This window comes from Conger conger, chromosome 15 (genome assembly GCF_963514075.1).
Source record: "Conger conger chromosome 15, fConCon1.1, whole genome shotgun sequence".
Classification (NCBI taxonomy): domain Eukaryota; kingdom Metazoa; phylum Chordata; class Actinopteri; order Anguilliformes; family Congridae; genus Conger; species Conger conger.
Window position 1 is genome coordinate 27,711,203 of NC_083774.1, and position 22,605 is coordinate 27,733,807.

General features: G+C 45.5%; 1 protein-coding gene across 1 annotated transcript; it reads left to right on the forward strand.

Moving 5' to 3' along the window:
* Positions 1–244: 244 nt before the first annotated feature.
* Positions 245–21,198, forward strand: slc7a5 (solute carrier family 7 member 5). Its single transcript, XM_061221382.1, has 10 exons — positions 245–1,059; positions 6,948–7,073; positions 14,609–14,714; positions 16,191–16,235; positions 18,028–18,151; positions 18,570–18,673; positions 19,448–19,544; positions 19,651–19,800; positions 20,316–20,493; positions 20,919–21,198. Exons 1-10 carry the CDS (start codon positions 492–494, stop codon positions 20,972–20,974), a joined length of 1,554 nt encoding a protein of 517 aa, XP_061077366.1. The 5' UTR covers positions 245–491; the 3' UTR covers positions 20,975–21,198.
* The last annotated feature ends 1,407 nt before the right edge of the window (positions 21,199–22,605 follow it).

A 22,605-nucleotide genomic window follows, 5' to 3' on the forward strand; every position in this document is an offset into this window, starting at 1 on the left:
GCAAGTAAGTAAGTGTGTCATCTCCGTAATTAAGAGCAAACCAGTTTCATTCGTTGACAACTTTAACAAGGAGACCAGGCACTTTCGGCAGCTGTGGAATCTCTCGACTCCTGCCACGGGGCCCCTTGTCCTGTTCACGGATATTCCACTTGGGGGCGCTGCACACCCCCTGGTCGAAGCGCTTTGTAGTCGTTGAAAGCATCGGGTTGGAAGAGCATCATCATGTGGGCAGGATTGTGACGCTGACGCTACTTATAGGAGGCAGAAGGCCAGTCGGAGCGAAACCATGAGATGATTCAACTCCAATTCATTACAGACACGGTCGAGCAGGAAGACTGTGAAACACCACGCGTTCTCCTCACAAGTACACAGAGCAACGTGCTCTCACATCCGAACTAGCAGAAAGCAAGTGGCTGCACGCACACTTTCACAGTCGCGTCTCAAAATAGACAATCCATTCCTAACCTATTTTTGTCTCGTCAAGCGGAACAATGTCTAGTTTGAAGAAACGAAATTCGAATTCATCAGCAGAACGAGAAGAGGAGGAGAGGCAGGTAACAGAGAAGATGTTGTCCACGGCCGATGGTGAGAACGGGGACACGAACCGAGAAAGCCCGAACAAAGCAGATGGTTCCGCAGCCGGCGAGACTGTGGTCCTTCAGAGGAACATAACGCTGTTGAACGGTGTGGCTATTATTGTTGGCACCATCATCGGTTCGGGCATCTTTGTGACTCCGACTGGAGTGGTCAAGGAAGCCGGTTCCGTTGGACTGTCGCTCATCATATGGACAGTGTGTGGGGTGTTCTCTACCGTCGGTGCCTTGTGCTACGCTGAGCTGGGCACAACCATCTCTAAATCGGGCGGAGATTATGCTTATATCCTCGAGGTTTACGGCTCTCTTCCAGCTTTCCTGAAACTGTGGATCGAGCTGCTCATCATCCGACCGTCATCGCAGTATATCGTGGCGTATGTCTTCGCCACGTACCTGCTGAAACCCATCTTCCCCGTCTGCCCAGTGCCCGAAACGGGGGTGAAGTTGGTGGCTTGCATGTGCATACGTAAGTAGTTGGCTAATGAGTCTGTCGGTTTTATTTTATCAAAGTAGCTAGCTTGCTAACCCCATCCATGAGGTAGCCTTGACATGATCAAGCTAGCGTTAGGTCATGACACATGAGTCAACTATTGTAAATGCAGCTCAGGGAGTGGACTACGTTATATTGCCTCGGAAGTGTTCTGCCATTAAGTGGCTACTACATGTAAATGGATAAGTAGCTTAGCTTTTGCAGTTGCAGCGACCTTTAATGTTGTTTCCAACAAGGACAATAGGGACATTTTGAACGTAGCATTCGATATTTCGCTTAGCTCTAGCATTGTTTCGTGTGTATGACAACCAGGAAGTTCTGCATTAGCGAGGGACTGGTCGTTCTTACCTCACTCCCAGCGTGTAGGCTGACACAGGGCGGGCATCACTGCTTCAGACAGTGCTGAAAAAACGCGAGTTATTTCATCATCTCTTAAGGAAACCCCGCGTTTTGCTACTGTTCACCATGTGGTGCCAGGCAGTGCTTGACTACAGCGTGGCACAGTTAACGTTAGCCAAAATGTATTCAATATATGGCGCTTACAAATGTTGTTATTTTGTATATTTTCGACCGCGTCATTTGCGTAATTCCATACGTTGTAAATGGTGATAATATGATTATTTAGTTCAGTGAACTCATAGGACACAATTAGCCTGCATCAGAAATGAGTCATGAAACCATTTGAAGTCGATTCCTTGTCCACTTGGGTTGCGCTCGACTCGCCAGCACTTGTCACATCGTCCCTTCTCTCCTGAGAAATGGTGCAGGCTACTGAGTGCCACACGCATGCCGGCAAAGAAATTACTTTCCGGTGAGTCTTCTCTGAATCATAGGCCGCCACGTGTGGCCCCAAGCAAGCATGCACGCCACAGATTTTGCAGTTCAAATTGTTTTAAATAGATAAATAGAATAGTGTAAATAAATAAAATAAGTGTGAATATAATTGTAATCACACAACGAACTTTATTTATATAGTTGTACGTCGCTCTGGATAAGAGCGTCTGCTAAATGCCATGTAATGTAATGTAATGTAATGTAATATAGGCTAATGTTGGGATATCTGTTTTGACAGGTCTCCATTGTATGTAAAAAAAATAACACCAAAGAAATCAATACCCTAGTTCTGGCCATTGTTAATGTGTTTGTGTTTATGTGCATGTGCATGCAAAATAATTGGTGTAGCCCGTATCCTAGTAATTGTTGGGTGTGTCAGAGGGAGAGTGGCTGGAATGAAGAACAGTGACTGTGGGCTTAAAGGTTTGGGTGACGTTTCTGTGTTTATGAAGGGTTTATGAAGGAGGTTTTAGGGTCCTGGAGGCGCCAGACAGCCATCCGCTTGCCCTGCGTTGTTCGTGCCGTTCGTGGAGGTCACCGGCAGTAGCCATCTCAGAGGGACCCGTGTGGTTTAGTGTTGGTGACAGGCCTGGGTGCACTGATGGTGCTGAGGGTCTTATGGTGGGGCTCGCTATGCTGTGAAATCAAGCAGGTTTAGCCGGGCTGGGGATTAGGTCAGGATTAACTTGAGCCCTAATGACCATTAGCCAGGGAATCGCAAACAGTCCGTGGGGAGGATCTCTCTCTCTCTCTCTCTCTCTCTCTCTCTCTCTCTCTCTCTCTCTCTCTCTCTCTCTCTCTCTCTCTCTCTCTCTCTCTCTCTCTCTCTCTCTCTCTCTCTCTCTCTCTCTCTCTCTCTCTCTCTCTCTCTCTCTCTCAGCATTAACATATGAATGTGTGTATTTGAAGAGTATGTGCACACTGCTGACACGTGTTAGAATGAGGGTGTATGTGTTTGTGTCTTTGTTCCATAATCCCCAATGCGTCTTTAAGCATTTAATCACAGAGAGTCAGAGAGGCATGGTTGATTGGTGGGGGGGGGGGTTCATAACTGCATTGAGTAAAACTCATAGCCCTCTCAAATCTGGAACATGGGCTGAAGTAAAAATAGCTGTTCCAGGTTTTACTCAGCACTGTTACCCAGCTAAATGTAGTAATCCTGCATTGTGCAAATACCCCCCCACCTCACTTTGTGAAACAGGCCCCAGACCTTGTGCTCACAAAGTCACCAATGTCAGTGTAGCTAGCACCTGTTTGAATATGTGTAAACCTCTGCACGTGTCTGTGTGTTTGTGTTCTTTATGTTGGAGTGCATATTTGTTTATTTGAATGCATACATGACGTGTGTTGGTGTTTGAATATGTTTAAGCGAGCGTGTGTTTGAATATATGAATGTGTTTGTAAATGTGTGCGATGGGTGTTTGTATTTGTGTTTCAATGTGTTTTAAATGTGAGTAAATGCGTCCTAGTGACCTTTCCCTCAGTTATGATTCTCTCTTATGCCAGATGCTGCTGCCCTCATTAAACTGCTATTTTAGACTATTTGCACGCACGCGCGCACACACGCACGCACACATACACACACATACGCACACATACACACACATACGCACATACGCACATACGCACACACACACACACACATACACACACACATACACACACATACACACACACACACACAGCCCCCGACTATAAAACCTGACACTATGTTCGTATTGCCTGACTAGTCCAGGGGTCCCTGCCCTGTGTTTCTTCCATCCAAGAACCAAAGTTATTTGACCCATCCAAGCTGTTTGGGAGCTGCGGACAGCCACAGCGCAGTGCCTGTGGACCAACTCCAGTTCAGAGGCCAGGGCCTTGGCCAAGGGAAATCACAAGAGTATGACCTAACCTGACATACGTATATGTCTTTCAGAGGGGAGACACCACCTTGTGAGGCAAAGGTGCTAACTGCTGCCTCGCAAGGAGGTGGCTCTGTCACAACAAATTCTATCCCCCTTACAAAACTTGTCCCCTCCGGGGTCACATTTCTGGTTCCGTCTCTGCAATGACGTCAATCATATTTGCTTACTCCTGTGTGTAATAGGCTCTGCATCTGCAAACTAGTGATGCTTTGGTGAATATGTAGTGCTTCATATGTAATATCTCGATTATTAATATACATTGAACCACGATATAGGCTACATCTAGCTAGCTAGATAGAAAGATCCCTATGATATCCCTAGATAGAAACAGCTATGGCTTATCTTCCTAGTTGACCACTGATCTATCCGTCTCGCTAGCTAGATATTTCTTATTTTGCTAGCTAGGGAGCCAACTAACTGCCTGGTCACTAACTAGCTAGCGGTACTGATATTGGTCCACCGAGAGATGAGCACTAGCTATCTCTATCGCTATCTTAAACTGTAGGGAAATTGGCAATTTATATGTTTCGCTAACTAAATAAATGCTTATTGACAGAGTAATGACTAAGTGTATGCTGTTCACAAAAAGACACGCTAGCCAGTTGACTCTACCGTACGCATCAGGGGAATGTATCTTATAGATCGCATCATAGCAACCGACAGATAACGCTTGGCAACCTCGCTGTCGACTTGACGCTAAGTCATGACGCTCACTTGCATAAGTAGGGCGGATAAACCACTCAATCACTAACCACCGCACCACTGCTGGTTTGAACACGCTCCCTACACGTGAATTTTTTGCATAACAGCGTCAGACCCACGCCATTTTGTTTCCTCTTGAAGTCTACGTCCTGGCCTGTCTACTTCCTGAACCTGGATTTTACACCACAAAAATGTGGGCACCCCTGGTCAAAAGGCCTTTTCAATTAATATCTTGAACAGAAATGAACCTGACCTCTAAATGGTACAATGTTAAACATGACACATTTCTTCAAATTATTTTTTACAGTTTCAAAATAATAAAAAAAGGAAAAAGGCCCTGTGACAAAACTGTCAGTTAGTACTTTGTAACTCCTCCTTGTGCAACTATAACAGCTTGTAAACACTTCCTCTTGCCAGCTACGAGTCTTTCCATTCTCCCTTTGGGAATTGTTCCCCATTCTTCCTGGCAGAACACCTCTGGCTCAGAAATATTCTTCGGCCTCCTTGCATGTACGGCCTGTTTGAGATCTGGAGCTACTTCATGGTTGATTTTGAGGTATGCTTTGGATCATTGTCTTGCTGGAATACCCAACCTCTCTTCACCTTCAATTTCTGGACTGAGCTTTGAATATTAGCCTCTAGAATTTCTCGATATTTGGTGGAATTCATTCTTCGTTCCATTCGCACAATATTTCCTGTGCCCCCAGCTGCCACACAACCCCAATGCACAGTCGATCAACCTCTATGCTTCACAGTTGGCAAGGTGTTCTTTTCTACAAAGGCTTATACCCTTTTATCTCCAAACATACCTTCTTTGGTGCTGGCCAAAACGTTCAATTGTGACTTTGTCATTCAAAAGAACATTGTTCCAAAAGGCTTCAGGCTTCTCAGTGTTTCCTTTTGCATACTTCAGATGCCTAAATTGTTCTTTCTGGCAACTCTGCCTTGTAGGTTTTTTTTGTTTAAAGTAAAAAGTTCAGCCCTAGAATTATACTCACCTGACTCATTGAAGTCCTGAGGAGTTTAATCACCTGAGGCCTTAGTAATCATGTTTTTAAAAAGTCACAAGGAATGATCCAAAAGGGATCCCAAACTTTTGCACAGGGTCCAACAATAAAATATGTGAATAAAAAGCAATTCAGGTTTGCTTTCATTCACATACGGATTCATTATAACAGACATTTAAACCAGGGGTGCTCAAATTTTTACACCCCACTGTAGTTTCTCCTCCTCACTACGTCCGAGGTGTGTGTGTGTGTGTGTGTGTGTGTGTGTGTGTGTGTGTGTGTGTGTGGGTAGCCCTCTCTCACACAGACTGCCTTTGTGCCGAGGAGCCCTGTGAAGTCCTGCCGCCTGATTTACCGCCAGCCGCGGCTTTCGACTCCTCATTAGTTCATTTTAATGGGGAGCCAGATTGCTGGCGAGAGGGGGAGGGGCCTCTGTGGAAAGTGGGAGGGCTGGTAACCATGGGGAGTGTCTAGTACCTACAGTGGGAGGAGCCTGTGGGGAAACTGGGAGTGGTAATTGATTTATTATTTTTGATATATTTATTTATTCATTTGTGAGGGACCATGTACAATATTAAACATAAATGTTGCATAAATGTTTGGTGTATTGTACTCCGCTAATTTCCATCTGTAGTCCCTTGGCAGGTTACAGGTAATACATACGGTATATAAGCCGCACAATCCACAATAACAATGGCAATAACAATACAAGTGTAAATCACAATCGTAACAAGAAAAGGCAATGGACATTGGGGGATTTAAGAGTGTAGAAGGGCATATATGCATAACGTGTCAAATTTCGGAGCAGCAGAGGCACTTGCGGATTCATGTCGGGGGTGCAGCTGAAGTCTAACTTTGGTAGCGTTGATTAAAGAGAAGCTATACATTCACGCCTGAAGTACTTGCAAGTAAGCATCTGCAAAATACACGTCCAAACAAAACACCGATGATATCCACATGTTGATATGTGGCTAATGTTTGTACTGAGGTTGCTTTGTAGTGTAACTGTTAGCAAGAGAATCTTGCGTGGGTTGTTGGTATACAAACCCTTAACATTTGTGTGTGTCTATAACCCTATGTTAGTGTTGCTGACCTGTGTGTGTGTGTGTGTGTGTGTGTGTGTTACAGTGTTGCTGACCTGTGTGTGTGTGTGTGTGTGTGTGTGTGTGTGTGTGTGTGTGTGCGCGCGCATGTGTCTGTGCGGGTGTGTGTGTAACCCTGTGTTGCTGACCTGTGTGTGTGTGTGTGTGTGTGTGTGTGTGTGTGTCCCTGTGTTGCTGACCGGTGTGTGTGTGTGCGTGCGTGCGTGCGTGCGTGCATGTGTGTGTGCAGTGTTGCTGACCAGTGTGTGTGTGTGTAAACCTGTGTTGCAGTGTTGCTGACCAGTGTGTGTGTGTGTAACCCTGTGTTGCAGTGTTGCTGACTGCTATAAACTGCTACAGTGTCAAAGCCGCTACACGGGTGCAGGACGCCTTCGCCACCGCCAAGCTGCTCGCCCTGGCCCTCATCATCATCATCGGCTTCGTGCAGATCGGCAAAGGTGAGCCTCGGGACACTCGCGCTCCTGCGCAGACACCTAGACTCAGTTTAATGTAAATGTCACCTGCAGGTACATATAAGACAGTTCCAGATCAGTGTAAACACCCTCAGTGTAAGTGTATGGAAAAACGAAAAACCGGTTTGAGCCTGATTTGTGTATGAAGGAAACCGCAGTCCTCTTTCTGAAGAGGTTTGCATGAAACTAAAACCATGCCCCATTTTACCACTTTTTTTACAGTTACAATTATACTGTAGCTCCTGTAGAGCAGTTTCTGAGCAGTGCTCACGGTCAGGTAGAGGGACCGTACTCACGGTCAGGTAGAGGGACCGTACTCACGGTCAGGTAGAAGGGCCGTACTCACGGTCAGGTAGAAGGGCCGTACTCACGGTCAGGTAGAGGGACCGTACTCACGGTCAGGTAGAGGGACCGTACTCACGGTCAGGTAGAGGGGCCGTACTCACGGTCAGGTAGAAGGGCCGTACTCAGGGTCAGGTAGAGGGACCGTACTCACGGTCAGGTAGAAGGGCCGTACTCACGGTCAGGTAGAGGGACCGTACTCACGGTCAGGTAGAGGGGCCGTACTCACGGTCAGGTAGAAGGGCCGTACTCAGGGTCAGGTAGCGGGACCGTACTCACGGTCAGGTAGAGGGACCGTACTCACGGTCAGGTAGAGGGACCGTACTCACGGTCAGGTAGAGGGACCGTACTCACGGTCAGGTAGAAGGGCCGTACTCACGGTCAGGTAGAGGGACGGCTAGCAACTGACCTCCTTACAAATCCTTTTGTTTTCCTGTTCCTTGTTTTTTGCGATAGGAAGTTTGTGTTTCCCCAGAAAAACAAACAGAGTGGCTTCAAAAAGTCACAGACACAATAGAGTAGATCAAAGACATTGCATTTCTGGGGCGGGCGTGGGACCAGACAGGGGCTAGGGGGACATGTTGTTTCAACTCTGGGGGACAGGGGATGAGGGACGGGGGGGGGGGGGGGGGCGGGGGGGTGTTTGACGAGATTCCATTGCTAGTTGTTCTTGCGCCCAGAAAACCAACTGACCAGAGAGGAGAGAGAATTACAATCTCCTAATGCTGCATGACCAAGATGCAGTAAGCAACTTTATTAGCACAGATAATTTGTGAAGGGTACATGTAAGAAACAGCCTTACTAGTGCAGAAAACATGCAAGAAGCAATTTTATTCATGTGAATAACAGGTCATAAGGACCTGTGTACTGTATTAGCGCTGGAAACATGGATTGAGGATGCAGCCAACACTCCACTTCAGTCACCATCGATGTCGACCCCATCCTGGTTTCTGGAGCTGCAGTTGGGCCATCAGCCGGGCTTGAGAGAGCCCTGCCGGTACTCTGTAGGCTGGTGTATACTGTATGAAGAGACTGAGACTGCGGGAGAGGGCAAGTGGGAGATTTCGGAACTGAGGAGGAGTGAGAGCTGGCGTGTGGGGGCAGGGGGCGGGGGGCGGGGGGGGTCGGGGGCGGTGTCTCGGAACCGGGCCGGACCTCCCTGATTCGCTGACGGACACAGTCTGGAACAGTCTGTCCCTTGTTCTGTCCCTGTGTCGGAGCTGGACTGCGGGCGCAGGGAGGGAGATTAGCATAGCCGCCGTGGCGTTCGCTCGCCCTCCTCTCCGACGCGGCACGATTGCCGAGGTTCACTCACTCACCCCGACGCCGAGGGGCGCTAAAGCTCCCGCCAGATTCACCTTTCTTTTCTCTGACCTTTGACCTCTGACTGCTGACCTTAGAAACACCCACAGTACCTCACTTCACCTTCTCCAGACCTGCTGTATTGAGAAAAAAAAACTAAAGGGCTAAATGTGAAACATTCACGTTATTACAGCCGTTTTTCAGTGATTTCTAAGCTGATTTATTAACTGAAGCCATTCAGGTTCAACATAAGGGTACAATGGCTGAACATTCTGTTTGCAAGTTAAGTGATTAACTGGCTACAATAGCTTGTATTTGCGCAATATGAAATCAATGTGTTTCTGTGTAACCGTTTGGCGGTGCAACTGCCATTGAAGAAAAGTTTGTGAATTGAATGCAGAGCAGGAAAGTGAGAGGGGGGGAGTGAGAGAGAGGGAGCAAGAGAGAGAAAAGGGATCTCTTGGAGGGTTGGGCTCTCTTTGAAGGTTGGGCTTTTTAAATTATATTAGATTGCAATACATTACAATCCCTTCAGTACATTCAAGTTTCACAGTAGATATTCACAAAATCAGGCCCAAGGCTGTAACCAAGAGGCATACTATTAAGGAAGACCAGCTGTGTGTGTGTGTGTGTGTGTGTGTTGGAATTTTATACTGGGCTGACTCCATTGTGAGTGGAATCCCAGGGTGCTTGGGTGCTTGGAGTAATCTTGCCAACTCAGGAGCCAGGCTGCACGGCCTCCCTCCTCCCGCAAACTCCTGCCGCCCAATCAGGGCGTGGCTCATCTGGAAGTGATCGCCCCTTCCATCTGCGTCTTCATGATAATGGAGACCCTGTCCTGTCCTGCGGAGACCCGCTCCCTCCCCCCTCGCTCTCCAAATCAGCTCTGAAATGCAGTGTTGTGCTTGCTTCTATGTCGGTGAAACAGGGTCTTGCAACGGTTGATTTATGACCAAAGTTTCAGGTACCCCGGCAGGTCCCTCAGCCTGCAGCTGCCCCTACTCCCTGTTTTTCACCTGCTCTCCATTCACCTGCACGATGTCCTGCCTCAAACCCAGCTCTCCACCCTTCTGCTCCAAGAACAGACTCTGAGGCCAGAATGCAGAGGCATCTACAGTTGTGTTCAAAATAATAGCAGTGTGTCTAAAAACGCGAGTAAAGCTCAAACTCCTTATCATAGTTTTTATTTTGATGCATTGGGAACACTGCACATTTTATCCTAAATCAAAACATGAAGAAAAATGTGTCAATTTTTTAATTACTTTACAGAAAATGAAGAAAAATTAATATTGGGCTGTTCAAAAAAATAGCAGTGTCTGCATTTTTCTTTACAAACTCAAATATTTACTGTAAAACTGAAAAATCTTCAGGATTACCTGACCTGTGAATCACTAAACTAATATTTAGTTGTATAACCACGGTTTCTGAGAACTGCTTCACATCCGTGTTGCATGGAATCGACCAACTTCTGGCACCTATGAACAGGTATTTCAGCCCAGGATGATTTGACAACATTCCACAATTCCTCTGCATTTCTTGGTTTTGCCTCAGAAACAGCATTTTTGATGTCACCCCACAAGTTTTCAATCGGATTAAGGTCCGGGGATTGGGCTCGGATTGGGACATGACCTCTTCAAGTATTTTGATGTAGGCAAACTGATCCATGATCCCTTGTATGCGATAAATAGGCCCGACACCATAGTAAGAGAAACATCCCCATATCATGATGCTTGCACCACCATGCTTCACTGTCTTCAGAGTGTACTGTGGCTTGAATTCAGTGTTTGGTGGTCGTCTGACAAACTGCCTGCGTCCCTTGGACCCAAAAAGAACAATCTTACTTTAATCAGTCCACAAAATGTTTCTCCATTTCTCTTTAGGCCAGTTGATGTGTTCTTTGGCCAATTGTATCCTCTTCAGCACGTGTCTTTTTTTTAACAGTGGGACTTTGAGGGGGCTTCTTGCCGATAGATTAGCTTCACACAGGCGTCTTCTAATTGTCACAGTACTCACCGGTAACTTCAGACTGTCTTTGATCACCCTGGAGCTGATCATTGACTGAGTCTTTGCCATTCTGGCTATTCTTCGATCCATTCGAATGGTAGTCTTTCGTTTTCTTCCACGTCTCTCTGGTTTTGCTTTCCATTTTAAAGCATTGGAGATCATTTTAGCCGAGCAGCCTATTATTTTCTGCACTTCTTTATACGTTTTTCCCTCTCCAATCAACGTTTTAATCAAAGTACGCTGTTCTTTTGAACAATGTCAGGAACGACCCATTTTTCTCAGGTTTTCAGAGAGAAATGCATGCAAACATGTGCTGGCTTCATCCTTAAATAAGGGCCACCTGATTCACACCTGTTTTTTCACAGAATGAATGACCTCACTAATTGAACTCCACACTGCTATTATTTTGAAGACGCCTCTTTCAATTAATTATTCAATTACACAGACTCAGGAGCATGTGTATCATGAATGTTGGGTCTGTTGGTTTTCTATGACTCTACTACACCTACTGGTAAATTATTTGCCATGTAGTAATATATTTTCTACCAAAAACAGTGATTGATCTGGTAAGTCATGTTGGACTGCTATTATTTTGAACACAACTGTATATGAGGCTTTTTCTGATTGTCAAATGCAAGTTGGCATGTACAAATATTAGATAAAGGTGATTAGCCCTTTAAGGCAGGGGTCTCCAGTCTTATCCAGAAAGGGCCGGTGTGTGTGCAGGTTGTTGTTTTAGCACAGGACTAAGACAGCTGATTCTACTCATCTAGGTCTTGATTAAAGACCACGATTAGTTCATTAGTATAATCAGGTGTGTTACTGCTGGGTTAAAACAAAAACCTGCACCCACGCCAGCCCTTTTAGGATAAGATTGGAGACCCCTGCTTTAAGGTGTGGGAGTATGTGATGAGAATGTTCTTACATTCTGCTTAAGTTAAGAACATTTTACTCACAAATATGTTATTAGAATGTTCAATTAACAATCACTACTGGTATTAGAGAGCAGGTGGAGGTCTAGAACACTGAATTATAATTTTGGGTGGGGAAAAAAAACATTCCAAAAACCCTACAATGTCAAAAATGGGTTTGACATTGTTTAAATAAGTGCTTTTTAAATCCTTAACTGATATCAATAGTTGTAATTTATTATCCACATGAGGTAAAATCACAGCACAGCACATGAACAGTGGTCTAGTGTCGAACCCTACTGATGATACTGAGTTCAACCGCATTTCTCTCCTGGTACAAGGTGATGGAGGGACAAACCAAAGAGAATCACCTCATTGTTGAGTGCCCGGATTCTCTCCTCACCTCACCTCTCTGACAGTCAGCTGTTAATGTTCCTTTTGCAGTTCACTGGAGAACCACAGTTATGCATTATGGCTGAACTGCTGGGGAGCCCTCCTGCCATACAGACCAGAGTGCGTGTGAGAGAGAGAGAGAGCTGCACCGTTTGTGATGTCCAGTGTCTGGTCTGTTTTTGCCAGAGTAAAGGGAATTTTGGAAATTTTCTGCAGAAAGAGGAGACTGAGTATGCTGTTCAACTGTGCTGATGCACACGCAAACACACACACACACACACACACACACACTAATCTGTATGACATGGAGGCCTCCCTAGCTGTTATGTGGTGAGGCGTGGTGCAGTGGTACAGGCCGAGTCCCCCCTTGCGGGCAGGGGTTCGATCCCCCGCCGTGGCCCTTCCTGTGCTGTGACCCCTGTCTGATACTCCAACATGGCCGTCACGTGCACACTCGTGGTCATAGGCACACGTGGTCGTATTTTTTTTTGCCTGAGTCCGAGGTGGGATTTGAACCCTGGCCTCTCACCGGTCCAATTAATTGTTGAAGGAATGTGTTACCAGTCAGCTAAGGATGAAATCGCCTCGAGCCTTCACTTTCCTGCACTTCACTGTAGCCGAGCTAACCCTGCTACACACATACATGCTCGCATTGACGCTAAAAAACAAGGATACCTATTGCAGGAGGAATTTGTGTGTGTGTGTGTGTGTGTGTGTGTGTGTGTGTGTGTGTGTGTGTGTGTGTGTGTGTGTGTGTGTGTGTGTGTGTGTGTGTGTGTGTGTGTGTGTGTGTGTGTGTGTGTGTGTGTGTACAGCCTCTCATCACTGTGATTGAGTGTAATTAGTGTGGGAATGGGTTCTTTCCTGCTGAGTGCTTAATGACTGAACTGAAGCAGAGGGAGCAGAGAGGGCGAGTAAATTAACACACACATGCATGCGCACACACTTGCTCACACTCTACTCATATACACAGACACACACACACAGATACAGACACACACACACACACACATGCGTGCGCATACACTTGCTCACACTCTACTCATATACACAGACACACACACACAGATACAGACCCACACAGACACACACACACACACACACACACATACACACATGCGTGCGCATACACTTGCTCACACTCTATACTCATATACACAGACACACACACGCACACACACACATACACATACACACGTGTGTGCACACGGACACACACACGCGCAGCTATGGATACACACACACACAGATTCAGACCCACACAGACACACACACACACACAGATTCAGACGCACAAAGACAGACAGACAGACACACACACACACACACACACAGGATTGCTTGCCAGCAGCGAATGAGCCCAGCAGTGTGAGAGAGTGAATCGAGGGCATTGTGTGACCGCTTCAGTAAACGGGCTCTGTTCATAACGGGAACTAAACACCACTGACCGATGAAGATGCGTAAAAGCCCCGTCTCATCCCAGCCGCGTGTGCGTGAGAGAGAGGAAGTGAAAGAGAGGGATGGAGAGAGACGGTAAAGTGCCAGTCAGCACAGTTGGGGTACTAGAGCAGTCGTACAGAGGATGGTTTATTTCTGTGAAACTCTGGGCAGGCAGAGCACTGGAGGATCATGGGAAGGAGGCTATGGCCCCTTAGAGTCTCACAGCCACCAGGTCCTGATCATGATCCAGAAGGTTCAAATATATAAATGAAAACAAAGCGACTTGTGGTTGGTTGGACTAAGCAGGGGACAATCCCCCCTGGAGCAATGCAGGGTTAAGGGCCTTTCTCACAGCTCTGTGGATCTTACCGTGGCTACACTGGGGATTGAACCACCAACCTTCATGTTCCTTAGCCACCAGGCTACATCCTGCCCCTGCACACTTAGAGCATACTAAGTTGTACAAACTACCAATTCAATGACTTCACACTGAAAGTAGATGAACTACAGCCGAGCTAATCTACAGAGAAATTAAGCTATTGACATAAAAATGACTGAAGACGCAGTTCAAATTACTTTGTAAAAATAAAAATAAAAGTATCCTCATATTCATATTCCCCAGACATGAAGCGTGTGTGAGCAATGCCTTATTTTTGCTGCCCCTCCAGACGGACAGGGATGGGTGAGGGTGGTCTGATGGCAGAGGAGGCTTTGTCTGAAACAACGCGGCGCTGCGTGTTTGCTCTGGCTGAAAGGGCCGCTCCGCGGGGACGCACATTCCCGCCGCTTGCTCGTCCGCCTGTGACGTCTCCCCAGCGCCTGGGACTCCCCGCTCATTAACTCTGCGGCATTCGCCGAGCAGCGGGGCCCAAAACAACCCCTGGGGGGAGGGGTCACTGATTCTGCGGCCCCGTCTCTCAGTAACCCCCCCCCTCTGTAAGCTCTGTACTCTGTGGGATTGATGGGTTGAGTCTTTAAGTTGGGTTTAACCTCCTTTCTCCTTCCCCCTTCCATTTCTGTTTCTCCCCTCTGTTTTTCTCTCTTTCGCCCTCTTTCTACTTCCCTCTTCCTCCTGCCCTCATCTTGTGTGTCTCCCTCTCTTTTTCTCTCCCTATCTCTCTCTGTCAGGTGATGTTGAAGGCCTGTTGCCTGAGAATTCCTTCAAAGGGTCCAAATCTGATTTTGGGAACATCGGATTGGCTCTGTACAGCGGCCTGTTTGCCTACGGTGGCTGGTAGGTATGAGGGGGCTTGGGGTAGGGGTCTGACGGAAATGGGGTGAACCTTAAGTGTCGTTATTTTAGGTTGTCTAGTTGTATTCTAGGCAGAAAATGCAGGAGGTAAAGCAGTGGTTACCAACCCTGTTCACGGAGATCTACCATCCTGTAGATCTTTACTCCAGCCCTGGCAAAGCACACCTCATTCAACGTCCAGAGATCTTCTTGAGCTGCTAATGAGTAGGATCAGAGTGCCAGATTATGGTTGAAATGAGAACGTAGAGGATTGTATATTTCCAAGACCAGGGTCAGGCCATCTGAGGTGAATTCTAAATCTGCTAAAGCATTTGTTTGTTTGCGCTCACTGCCTTACAGTAGTTTTGCAGTTCCTGGGGCATAGCCGTCAAAAGAGCTTATCTTTCACTCTCGCTCTTTTTATTTATTTCTCAGCATGAGTAAATGGTACTGTGAGTGAGTTTAGCTCTCCTTTGAAACCTGTAGCCAGGTCAGATATATAATTGTTTGGGATTCAAATATTTTTGTGTGCTCGATTTGATTGAGCCAACCAAAAGGACCAGAAGGCACGGTTCCAATATGCCAGACAAGCTCAGTAAAGTGTAGAAAAGTATTTGAATCCAAAATAATGAGGTATTTGACCTGGAGACCCGGGGTCTGGGTTGCAGTCACGCTCAGAGTGACTTTTTTGGCCATAGTTCACAGTCGTCTGTGGTCTGGTCAGCAGATCGGTCACAGTTGTGTACAGTGCCATCCATAATGTTTGGGGCAAAGACCCATCATTTATTTATTTGCCTCTGTACCCCACAATTTGCGATTTAGTTATACACTTCAAAGTGCACGTTGTCAGATTTGAATAAAGGGCATTGTGTTTTCACCATGTATTAATTTCAGCAGTGTGTATACAAAGTCTTCCCATTTCAGGGCACCATAATGTTTGGGACACAGCAATGTTATGTAAATGAAAGTAGTCATGTTTAGTATTTTGTTGCATATCTTTTCCATGCAATGACTGCTTGAAGTCTGCAAATCACGGACATCTCCAGTTGCTGGGTGTCTTCTCTGGTGATGCTCTACCAGGCCTATATTGCAGCCTTCTTTAGCTCCTGCTTGTTTCATGTGTCCCAAACATTATGGCACCCTGAAATTGAAGGGTCTGTAAACACAGCTGCAATTTCTACATGGTGAAACCAAACTGTGTAAAAATACCATTTCATACAATCTGAGACTGTGCACTTTAACCACAGGTTAATTGTATGATTCCAAATAAAAAGTCAGAAGCAAATCAAGATCTCAGTCATGATCAGTCTTTGTCCCAAACATTGTGCAGGGCACTGTATGTGAGGCAGCAATTCTGAGATGATGTGTTATGTCTATGTGTAAGAAGCTTGGTTTTTATAGCCGCTCATCATTGCGTTTTTAGTGGTGAAACTTTGACTTTGTTTCTTGACATATTTCTCTCTCTTTTTTTTCCCCCAGGAATTATTTGAATTTTGTCACTGAAGAAATGATCGAGCCATTCAAGTGAGAGCTTAATTTCCCTTGAATTATTTGTATTATACACAGATGATAATAGGTTATGAATATCATTAATATCCTATGCTATGCTCTATATGTTGTGCTGTGTCTCTTGGCTGCTATCCTCAGCCGCTATTAAACACTTCCTGCATTGCTTCCTGTAGTCTTATGCCCCGAGAAGCACTGTGCAGTTTTATTAATGTGAGGTTCTGGGGACCCAATGTATAGGCTGCTTTTTGTCATCTCTTGATCAATTAAGGGTGTTGAAAATATGTTTGAGTTCTTCTCCCTTAATTGTGTGTTTTATTACAACACAATGCAAGTTTGACTTGTTGGCAACTTTCACTTGTTGGCTTCTTGCCAACTTTCACTTGTTGGCTTGTTGCCATACAGTAGATGGTGTCAGGTGTCCACATTCCAATATATTTCACCTGTGAGTTTGCAATTGCATCAGTTAAATGTTTTACCTGTTTTCGAGTTATTTCACATATAATAGCCTACATACAGGGCAGTAAATAAAAGTGTAAGTTGATCTGACCTATTGAAATTCCTCAGATGTGAAAATGGGAATTTTTTTTTTAGCACCTCGGATATGGCTATTTCTGGCATAATGTGGCATTGAGAGGGTAAATGTAGCTAAAAAAGGCTTCAATACAAAAGTATATGTTTTTCGCTATTTGCTACACTGAATTATTTCAGACCTAGCATGTATTACCTAGATGTAATATTAAACCAAGGAAAGCGGAGTAAACACAAAACATTATTTGAATTATTTCATTGATTTGTTGAAAAAAACATCCCTGTGATAAAGTAATTCCCCCCCTTAAACTTAATAACTGGTTGCCTCATCTTTAGCAGCAATAATTGCAACCAAATGCTTCCTATAATTCTATCAGTCTTTCGCATTGCTGTGGAGAAATTTTAGCCCACCCTTTAGCCCACTTTACAGAACTGCTTTCATTCAGAATGGGGTTTAAACAAAAACTGCTTGTTTAAGCTCCTGCCACAATATCTATTGGGTTCAAGTCGGGACAATAATAGAGGAAACCAGGAAGGGGACAAATTATTTTTTCACAGCACTGTAACCAGGAATAATTAGTGTCTTATTAAGAACAATTAGTGACCCTGTACCTAGAAGCACTGTCCTAGCGCATGAAACATTATTGCATTTTTCTTGCTTCACAAATTTTGAAATTGGCCGATTTTTGCTTCACAAGTTGACATCACTCTTATCGGGTCAAGGCAGAATTAATTTCAAGGGTGTTTAATTAAGGCCAATGTTTGCTGGCACTGAAGTGAGCCTGATTATATATTAAATCTTTGATGAATGACTGTCCTTTTGACGTATTTTGTGTATTAGGGCCATAAACATGGAAATGTGACGCGCCGTATTGTCAAAAGCTGAAGCAATACAAAGCCACTTGCTTCTGCTTTTGTGATTTATATTATGACCTGCCCCGTTTTTAAATTAATCTTCCATCTGGAAAGGCCTGTTTGCCCGGAGATGGTTATCTTCCTTTGGCAAAGGGCTAAATGCAGGTTCAGTAAAAAGCAATCGAGCAGTTATCTGATGATTCTTCTGTGACATGAGCAATTGCATGAAATCATGTTTAATAATTTCATGCTATTTTGGGGAAAGATACCGGTTATTTGCAATAGAAAAGTAGTACCATGGCTACAAAGTCAGTGGCTGGGGTGATGAATAAGTATTCCAGTTCTAACCTGTACCCCTTCTCTCTCTCTCTCTCTCTCACTCACTCACTCACACAAACACACACACACACACACACACACACAGGAACCTCCCGAGGGCCATCATCATCTCCCTGCCCATTGTAACCGTCGTCTATGTGCTCACCAACCTGGCCTACTTCACCACCCTCACCACGGAGGAGATGTTCAACTCCGATGCCGTCGCTGTGGTGAGTCTGTTCTCCACACACACACACACACACACACACACATCGCAAATCAGCGATCTACACAAATTAACTTTAGAAATGCTCATTAACCTGCCGTGAATCGACAGGCGTATCACAGATTGAGGAAGCGCGGGGGAACCCCTGAGGTTGAGGTGCAGAGAAACTGGTTGCGCTGGTTGTTCATACATTCACATCAGAACAGCCGAATACTGAATGTCATGAGAATAGCCAGCATTCTTTTCGAGTTTGAAGTGCAAAAACCAAGAAATAAGTCAATCTCAACAAGTATTTTTGCAGTGTGTGTTCCTTGGTGGCATGGCTGAGAGTGAGAAGTCCATTCCCGAGTTACTCCATAAGGCCCCAACTCAGTGCAGGTCCCGCTCTCTGTCTCTGACCGTTTGTCTCTCTGTGCTTCCAGGATTTCGGGAATTACCACTTGGGCCCGATGGCCTGGATCATCCCCGTGTTTGTGGGTCTGTCCTGCTTTGGCTCTGTCAATGGCTCTCTCTTCACTTCCTCCAGGTACCAAACACACACACACACTCACACAGACACACACACACACACACTAATACATACTGAAACCCCACACACACACACACACACACACTAATACATACTGAAACCCCACACACACACACACACACACACTAATACATACTGAAACCCCACACACTCACACAGACACACACACACACACACTAATACATACTGAAACCCCACACACACACACACACACACACTAATACATACTGAAACCCCACACACTCACACAGACACACACACACACACACACACTAATACATACTGAAACCCCACACACACACACACACACACACACACACACACACACACACACACTAATACATACTGAAACCCCCCCCCCACACACACACACACACACACACACACTAATACATACTGAAACCCCACACACACACACACACACACACACACACAGCACATTTGCAGACCCAAACAATTGAATTTCCCCCGGTGTTTTGATGGGTAATGAAACTCTGGATTTAAGGCAATCTTATTATGAGCAGGAGCAGAGCACTGCACAGTGATCTCTGCCTCTGTTTCTGTAAATGTTTCCAAAACGCAAATTCATTCAAATCGGTATCATTCCAAAGACTAATCTTCATGTCTAACCAAATATAACACTTTTTTCTAAATGTGTGTGTGTGCCCTGTGTGTGTTTTCACGCAAACAAATGAAAACCAAATAATGAACCGTTATTGTTTAACTCTCTCTCCAATTCTCTCTCACTCTTGCTCTCTCTCTCTCTTCTAGATTGTTCTTTGTTGGGGCAAGAGAAGGTCACCTGCCCAGCCTACTGGCCATGATCCACCCTACCCTGCTGACGCCTATGCCCTCTCTCATCTTCACTGTACGTATCTGACCCCTTGACCTGTAACCTGGAACCATATTTGCCAGCTCTAGCCTGCCTCTCAGTGATCCCTGACCTCACACACTTTTCTCTCTCTCCCCTGCAGTGCATCATGACGCTATTGTACGCCTTCTCCCACGACATCTTCTCCGTGATCAACTTCTTCAGCTTCTTCAACTGGCTCTGCATCGCCATGGCAATCGTCGGCATGATGTGGTTGCGCTACAAGAAGCCTGAACTGGAGCGGCCAATCAAGGTGAGCGAGTCTGTCAGCTGGCCAATCAGAATGGATCAGGATGGAAAGACACTGACTGACTGCTGATGCACTGCCTTCAGCTTCACCTGACCTGATTCTCCACACACATAGATTCACACATGCACCGGGGGGTGTGTAAAGATGTGTGCTGCTTGTGTGAGTGCTCAGATACGCCAGAATATGTGCACAAAATCCCAAAAATATATCTGTCAAGTTTTAATATTATATTTAGACTTAAAATCTCATTTTTGTAACATTTTTGTAAGACAACAATATTGCCAGAGTCATTTCAAGATTTGCCTCAGGACAATTTCACTTGTCATACAAAGAGTAACCTAAGACAAGCTTGAGAGAGGGGGGAAGAAAAACCAAAGAAAATTTAAACTTTGTCTTGTTACAAGACTAAAACACTTTTTAAGACTGGTTTCAGTGTGTAATGGCCATCTCTTCCTAAATGTGCGCTGGGGGGAGCTTGTGCCAGTGTGCAATTAAAATGGCCGCCACCTCTCCTCCAGGTGAACCTCGTGCTGCCGATGTCGTTTGTGCTGGCCTGCCTGTTCCTCATTGTGGTGTCCATCTGGAAGACGCCAAAGGAGTGCGCCATCGGCTTCGGCATCATCGCCACGGGGGTGCCTGTCTACTTCATCGGCGTCATTTGGCAGAAGAAACCTCAGTGGCTCCTGAATTTTATTCGTGAGTGTTTGTGCCACCCCAGGGGTTCCGCACAGGGTGGGGATTGAGCTGTACTTTTAGGAGTGCTGTGTGTGAGTCCTGGGAAGGTTCTGGAAAAATAAAAGTGCAATGAGGGGCAACTAGAGTGGTTCCAGTTTTCAAACTTAAACGCCAACAGAGACCTGAAGAGCTGGATTTCATAAAAGTAAAGGTGCAGACATGTACATTGCAGTGGAGACTATGTACTAAAAGGGATGCAGTTCCTACATGGTTCACTCAATACAGATGTAAAAACCATAAAAGCTGAAAGTCTGCACCACATAGTAATTGTTTTATTTCAACTGTTTGTTTGCTGGAGTACAGACTACAGAAAAAAAGTGTCCAAATACTAGGGGTCTAGGGGTGTCTGTAACCCTCTCTCTCTCGCTCTTTCTCTCTCTCCTCAGTCTTCTCGACGACCCTGTCCCAGAAGCTGTTGCAAGTGGTGCCGCAAAACTCCTGAGAGGGTGGGAGGAGCCCACCTGCGCACAATGACTCACTGACCGGACCATGACCCCCAAACCTGCAGCTCACACTGAAAAACCCCTCCAACCCCGCCCCTCTACCCTTACCCGCCCCTCTCTACCCTGACCCGCCCTGACCCACCCTGTCCTGGGAGAGAGGACCCTAGGACACTGCCTCCTCCTCCCTGTGGTAGCCGTTGTGGGGGGTTGAGTGCGGCAGAGGGGGGGGGGGGGGGTTTAGAGAGGATACATGTAGATGAAGATAATTTTTTATGTAACATTTTTTTAATTTATTTTACCAGATGACTGAACCCAGTTTTCATCCAATAGCTCTTTACTATGGGTATAGTCTTCGCATGGGTCTAGTGCTTTACCATACTGACATGGGTAGATGTTCATGTGTAGCATATTCCCTTTGGGCTGTCTTCCCTTGTTTGAATGCCTCTTTTAGTTCTGCCACCCTAAATCTACGTGACCAGCATCTGACTGACTGCCTGATTCTGACTGCGTGAATTGGGCAATGGGAGGGGGTCTGTTGTCTTAGGGGGTGGTGTTGGTTGGTGTTGGGTTGCTTCACCGTGCTTGACCGTTTTTGTTTCTAGTTCCATTTTCTATGTTACTGAACTGACTTTCTTTTTTGTTTGATTTGTTTGTTGGTTATCCGCGGTTAATCATGGCTGGTCATGGTGCTTTTTCGCTCTGCTTACGTTCATTCCGTTACATTAGTTATTTCGCTGACGTCTTTATCCAGAGCGACTTAAAGTTGATTTGACTAAGCAGAGGCCAATCCCCTGGAGCAGTGTGGGGTTAAGGCTCAAGGATCCACAGCTGCACAGGTTTTATTGTGACTACACTGAGGTGTGAACCACCAACCTTATGGGTCCCAGTGAAGCAACGTAGCCACTAGGCTATAGGCTACAGGCTGCTGTATTCATTTTAGGGGGTAAAATAATTCAGAAAAATCCAAATTGGGATAGGGTTACCCCTGGAGGTAGGGGGCTGGAGTGTTTCCTCTCTAACTGAATCTGACGTGACTACCAGGAAGGGAAACAGGAAGTGTTCCTTTGACCTATATTCAGTGAGGTTTGCCCGTATTGACACTTCCACCTCATCCCTGGATCTGTGACCCAGTTCTTCTATGGTATCGACTTGCTCCCTGTGCCTTGTCTGTACATATAGAACTCCTAGCTTCAGGGGTCTGTTTTTCCAAAATTTGCGACTTTCTATTTCGTCAAGTTTATTTTTCTAGCAAGCTACTTGACAGCTTTTTTAACAGCTAAATTTCTTACGTTGTCAATACCGTATTTCGTGCCATTTTCTTTTGACCGAATTTGGGTCGAAGACAGATGAGATTGAAGTAAAACTGTAAAATAGTATAACTTCTGGCTCCTTCTCTTGAAGTTGATGTGTGTCATACTACTGTCCAGTGACATGCTGTAATAGTCAGTCATACAGATTGGATATTGCAGCAGCACCCTTACCGACATCGCATACCTCAATTAAGTTTTTGAGAACAGTTTTTTGTTGTAAAATAGGGGTTTTAAATGTTCTCTGCTATGTATCTGCAGATGGTGTGCTTGTCAACTGTTAAAGAAAAAAAAAAAAAAAAAAAAAAAAAAAAAACATTAGC

Coding starts and splice junctions, on each gene's coding strand:
- slc7a5 (XM_061221382.1), top strand. CDS start 492: ATGTCTAGTTTGAAGAAACGAAATTCGAATTCATCAGCAGAACGAGAA. Junction 14,715..16,190: donor CTGTTTGCCTACGGTGGCTG/GTAGGTATGAGG, acceptor TTTTTCCCCCAG/GAATTATTTGAATTTTGTCA. Junction 20,494..20,918: donor GTGGCTCCTGAATTTTATTC/GTGAGTGTTTGT, acceptor CTCTCTCCTCAG/TCTTCTCGACGACCCTGTCC.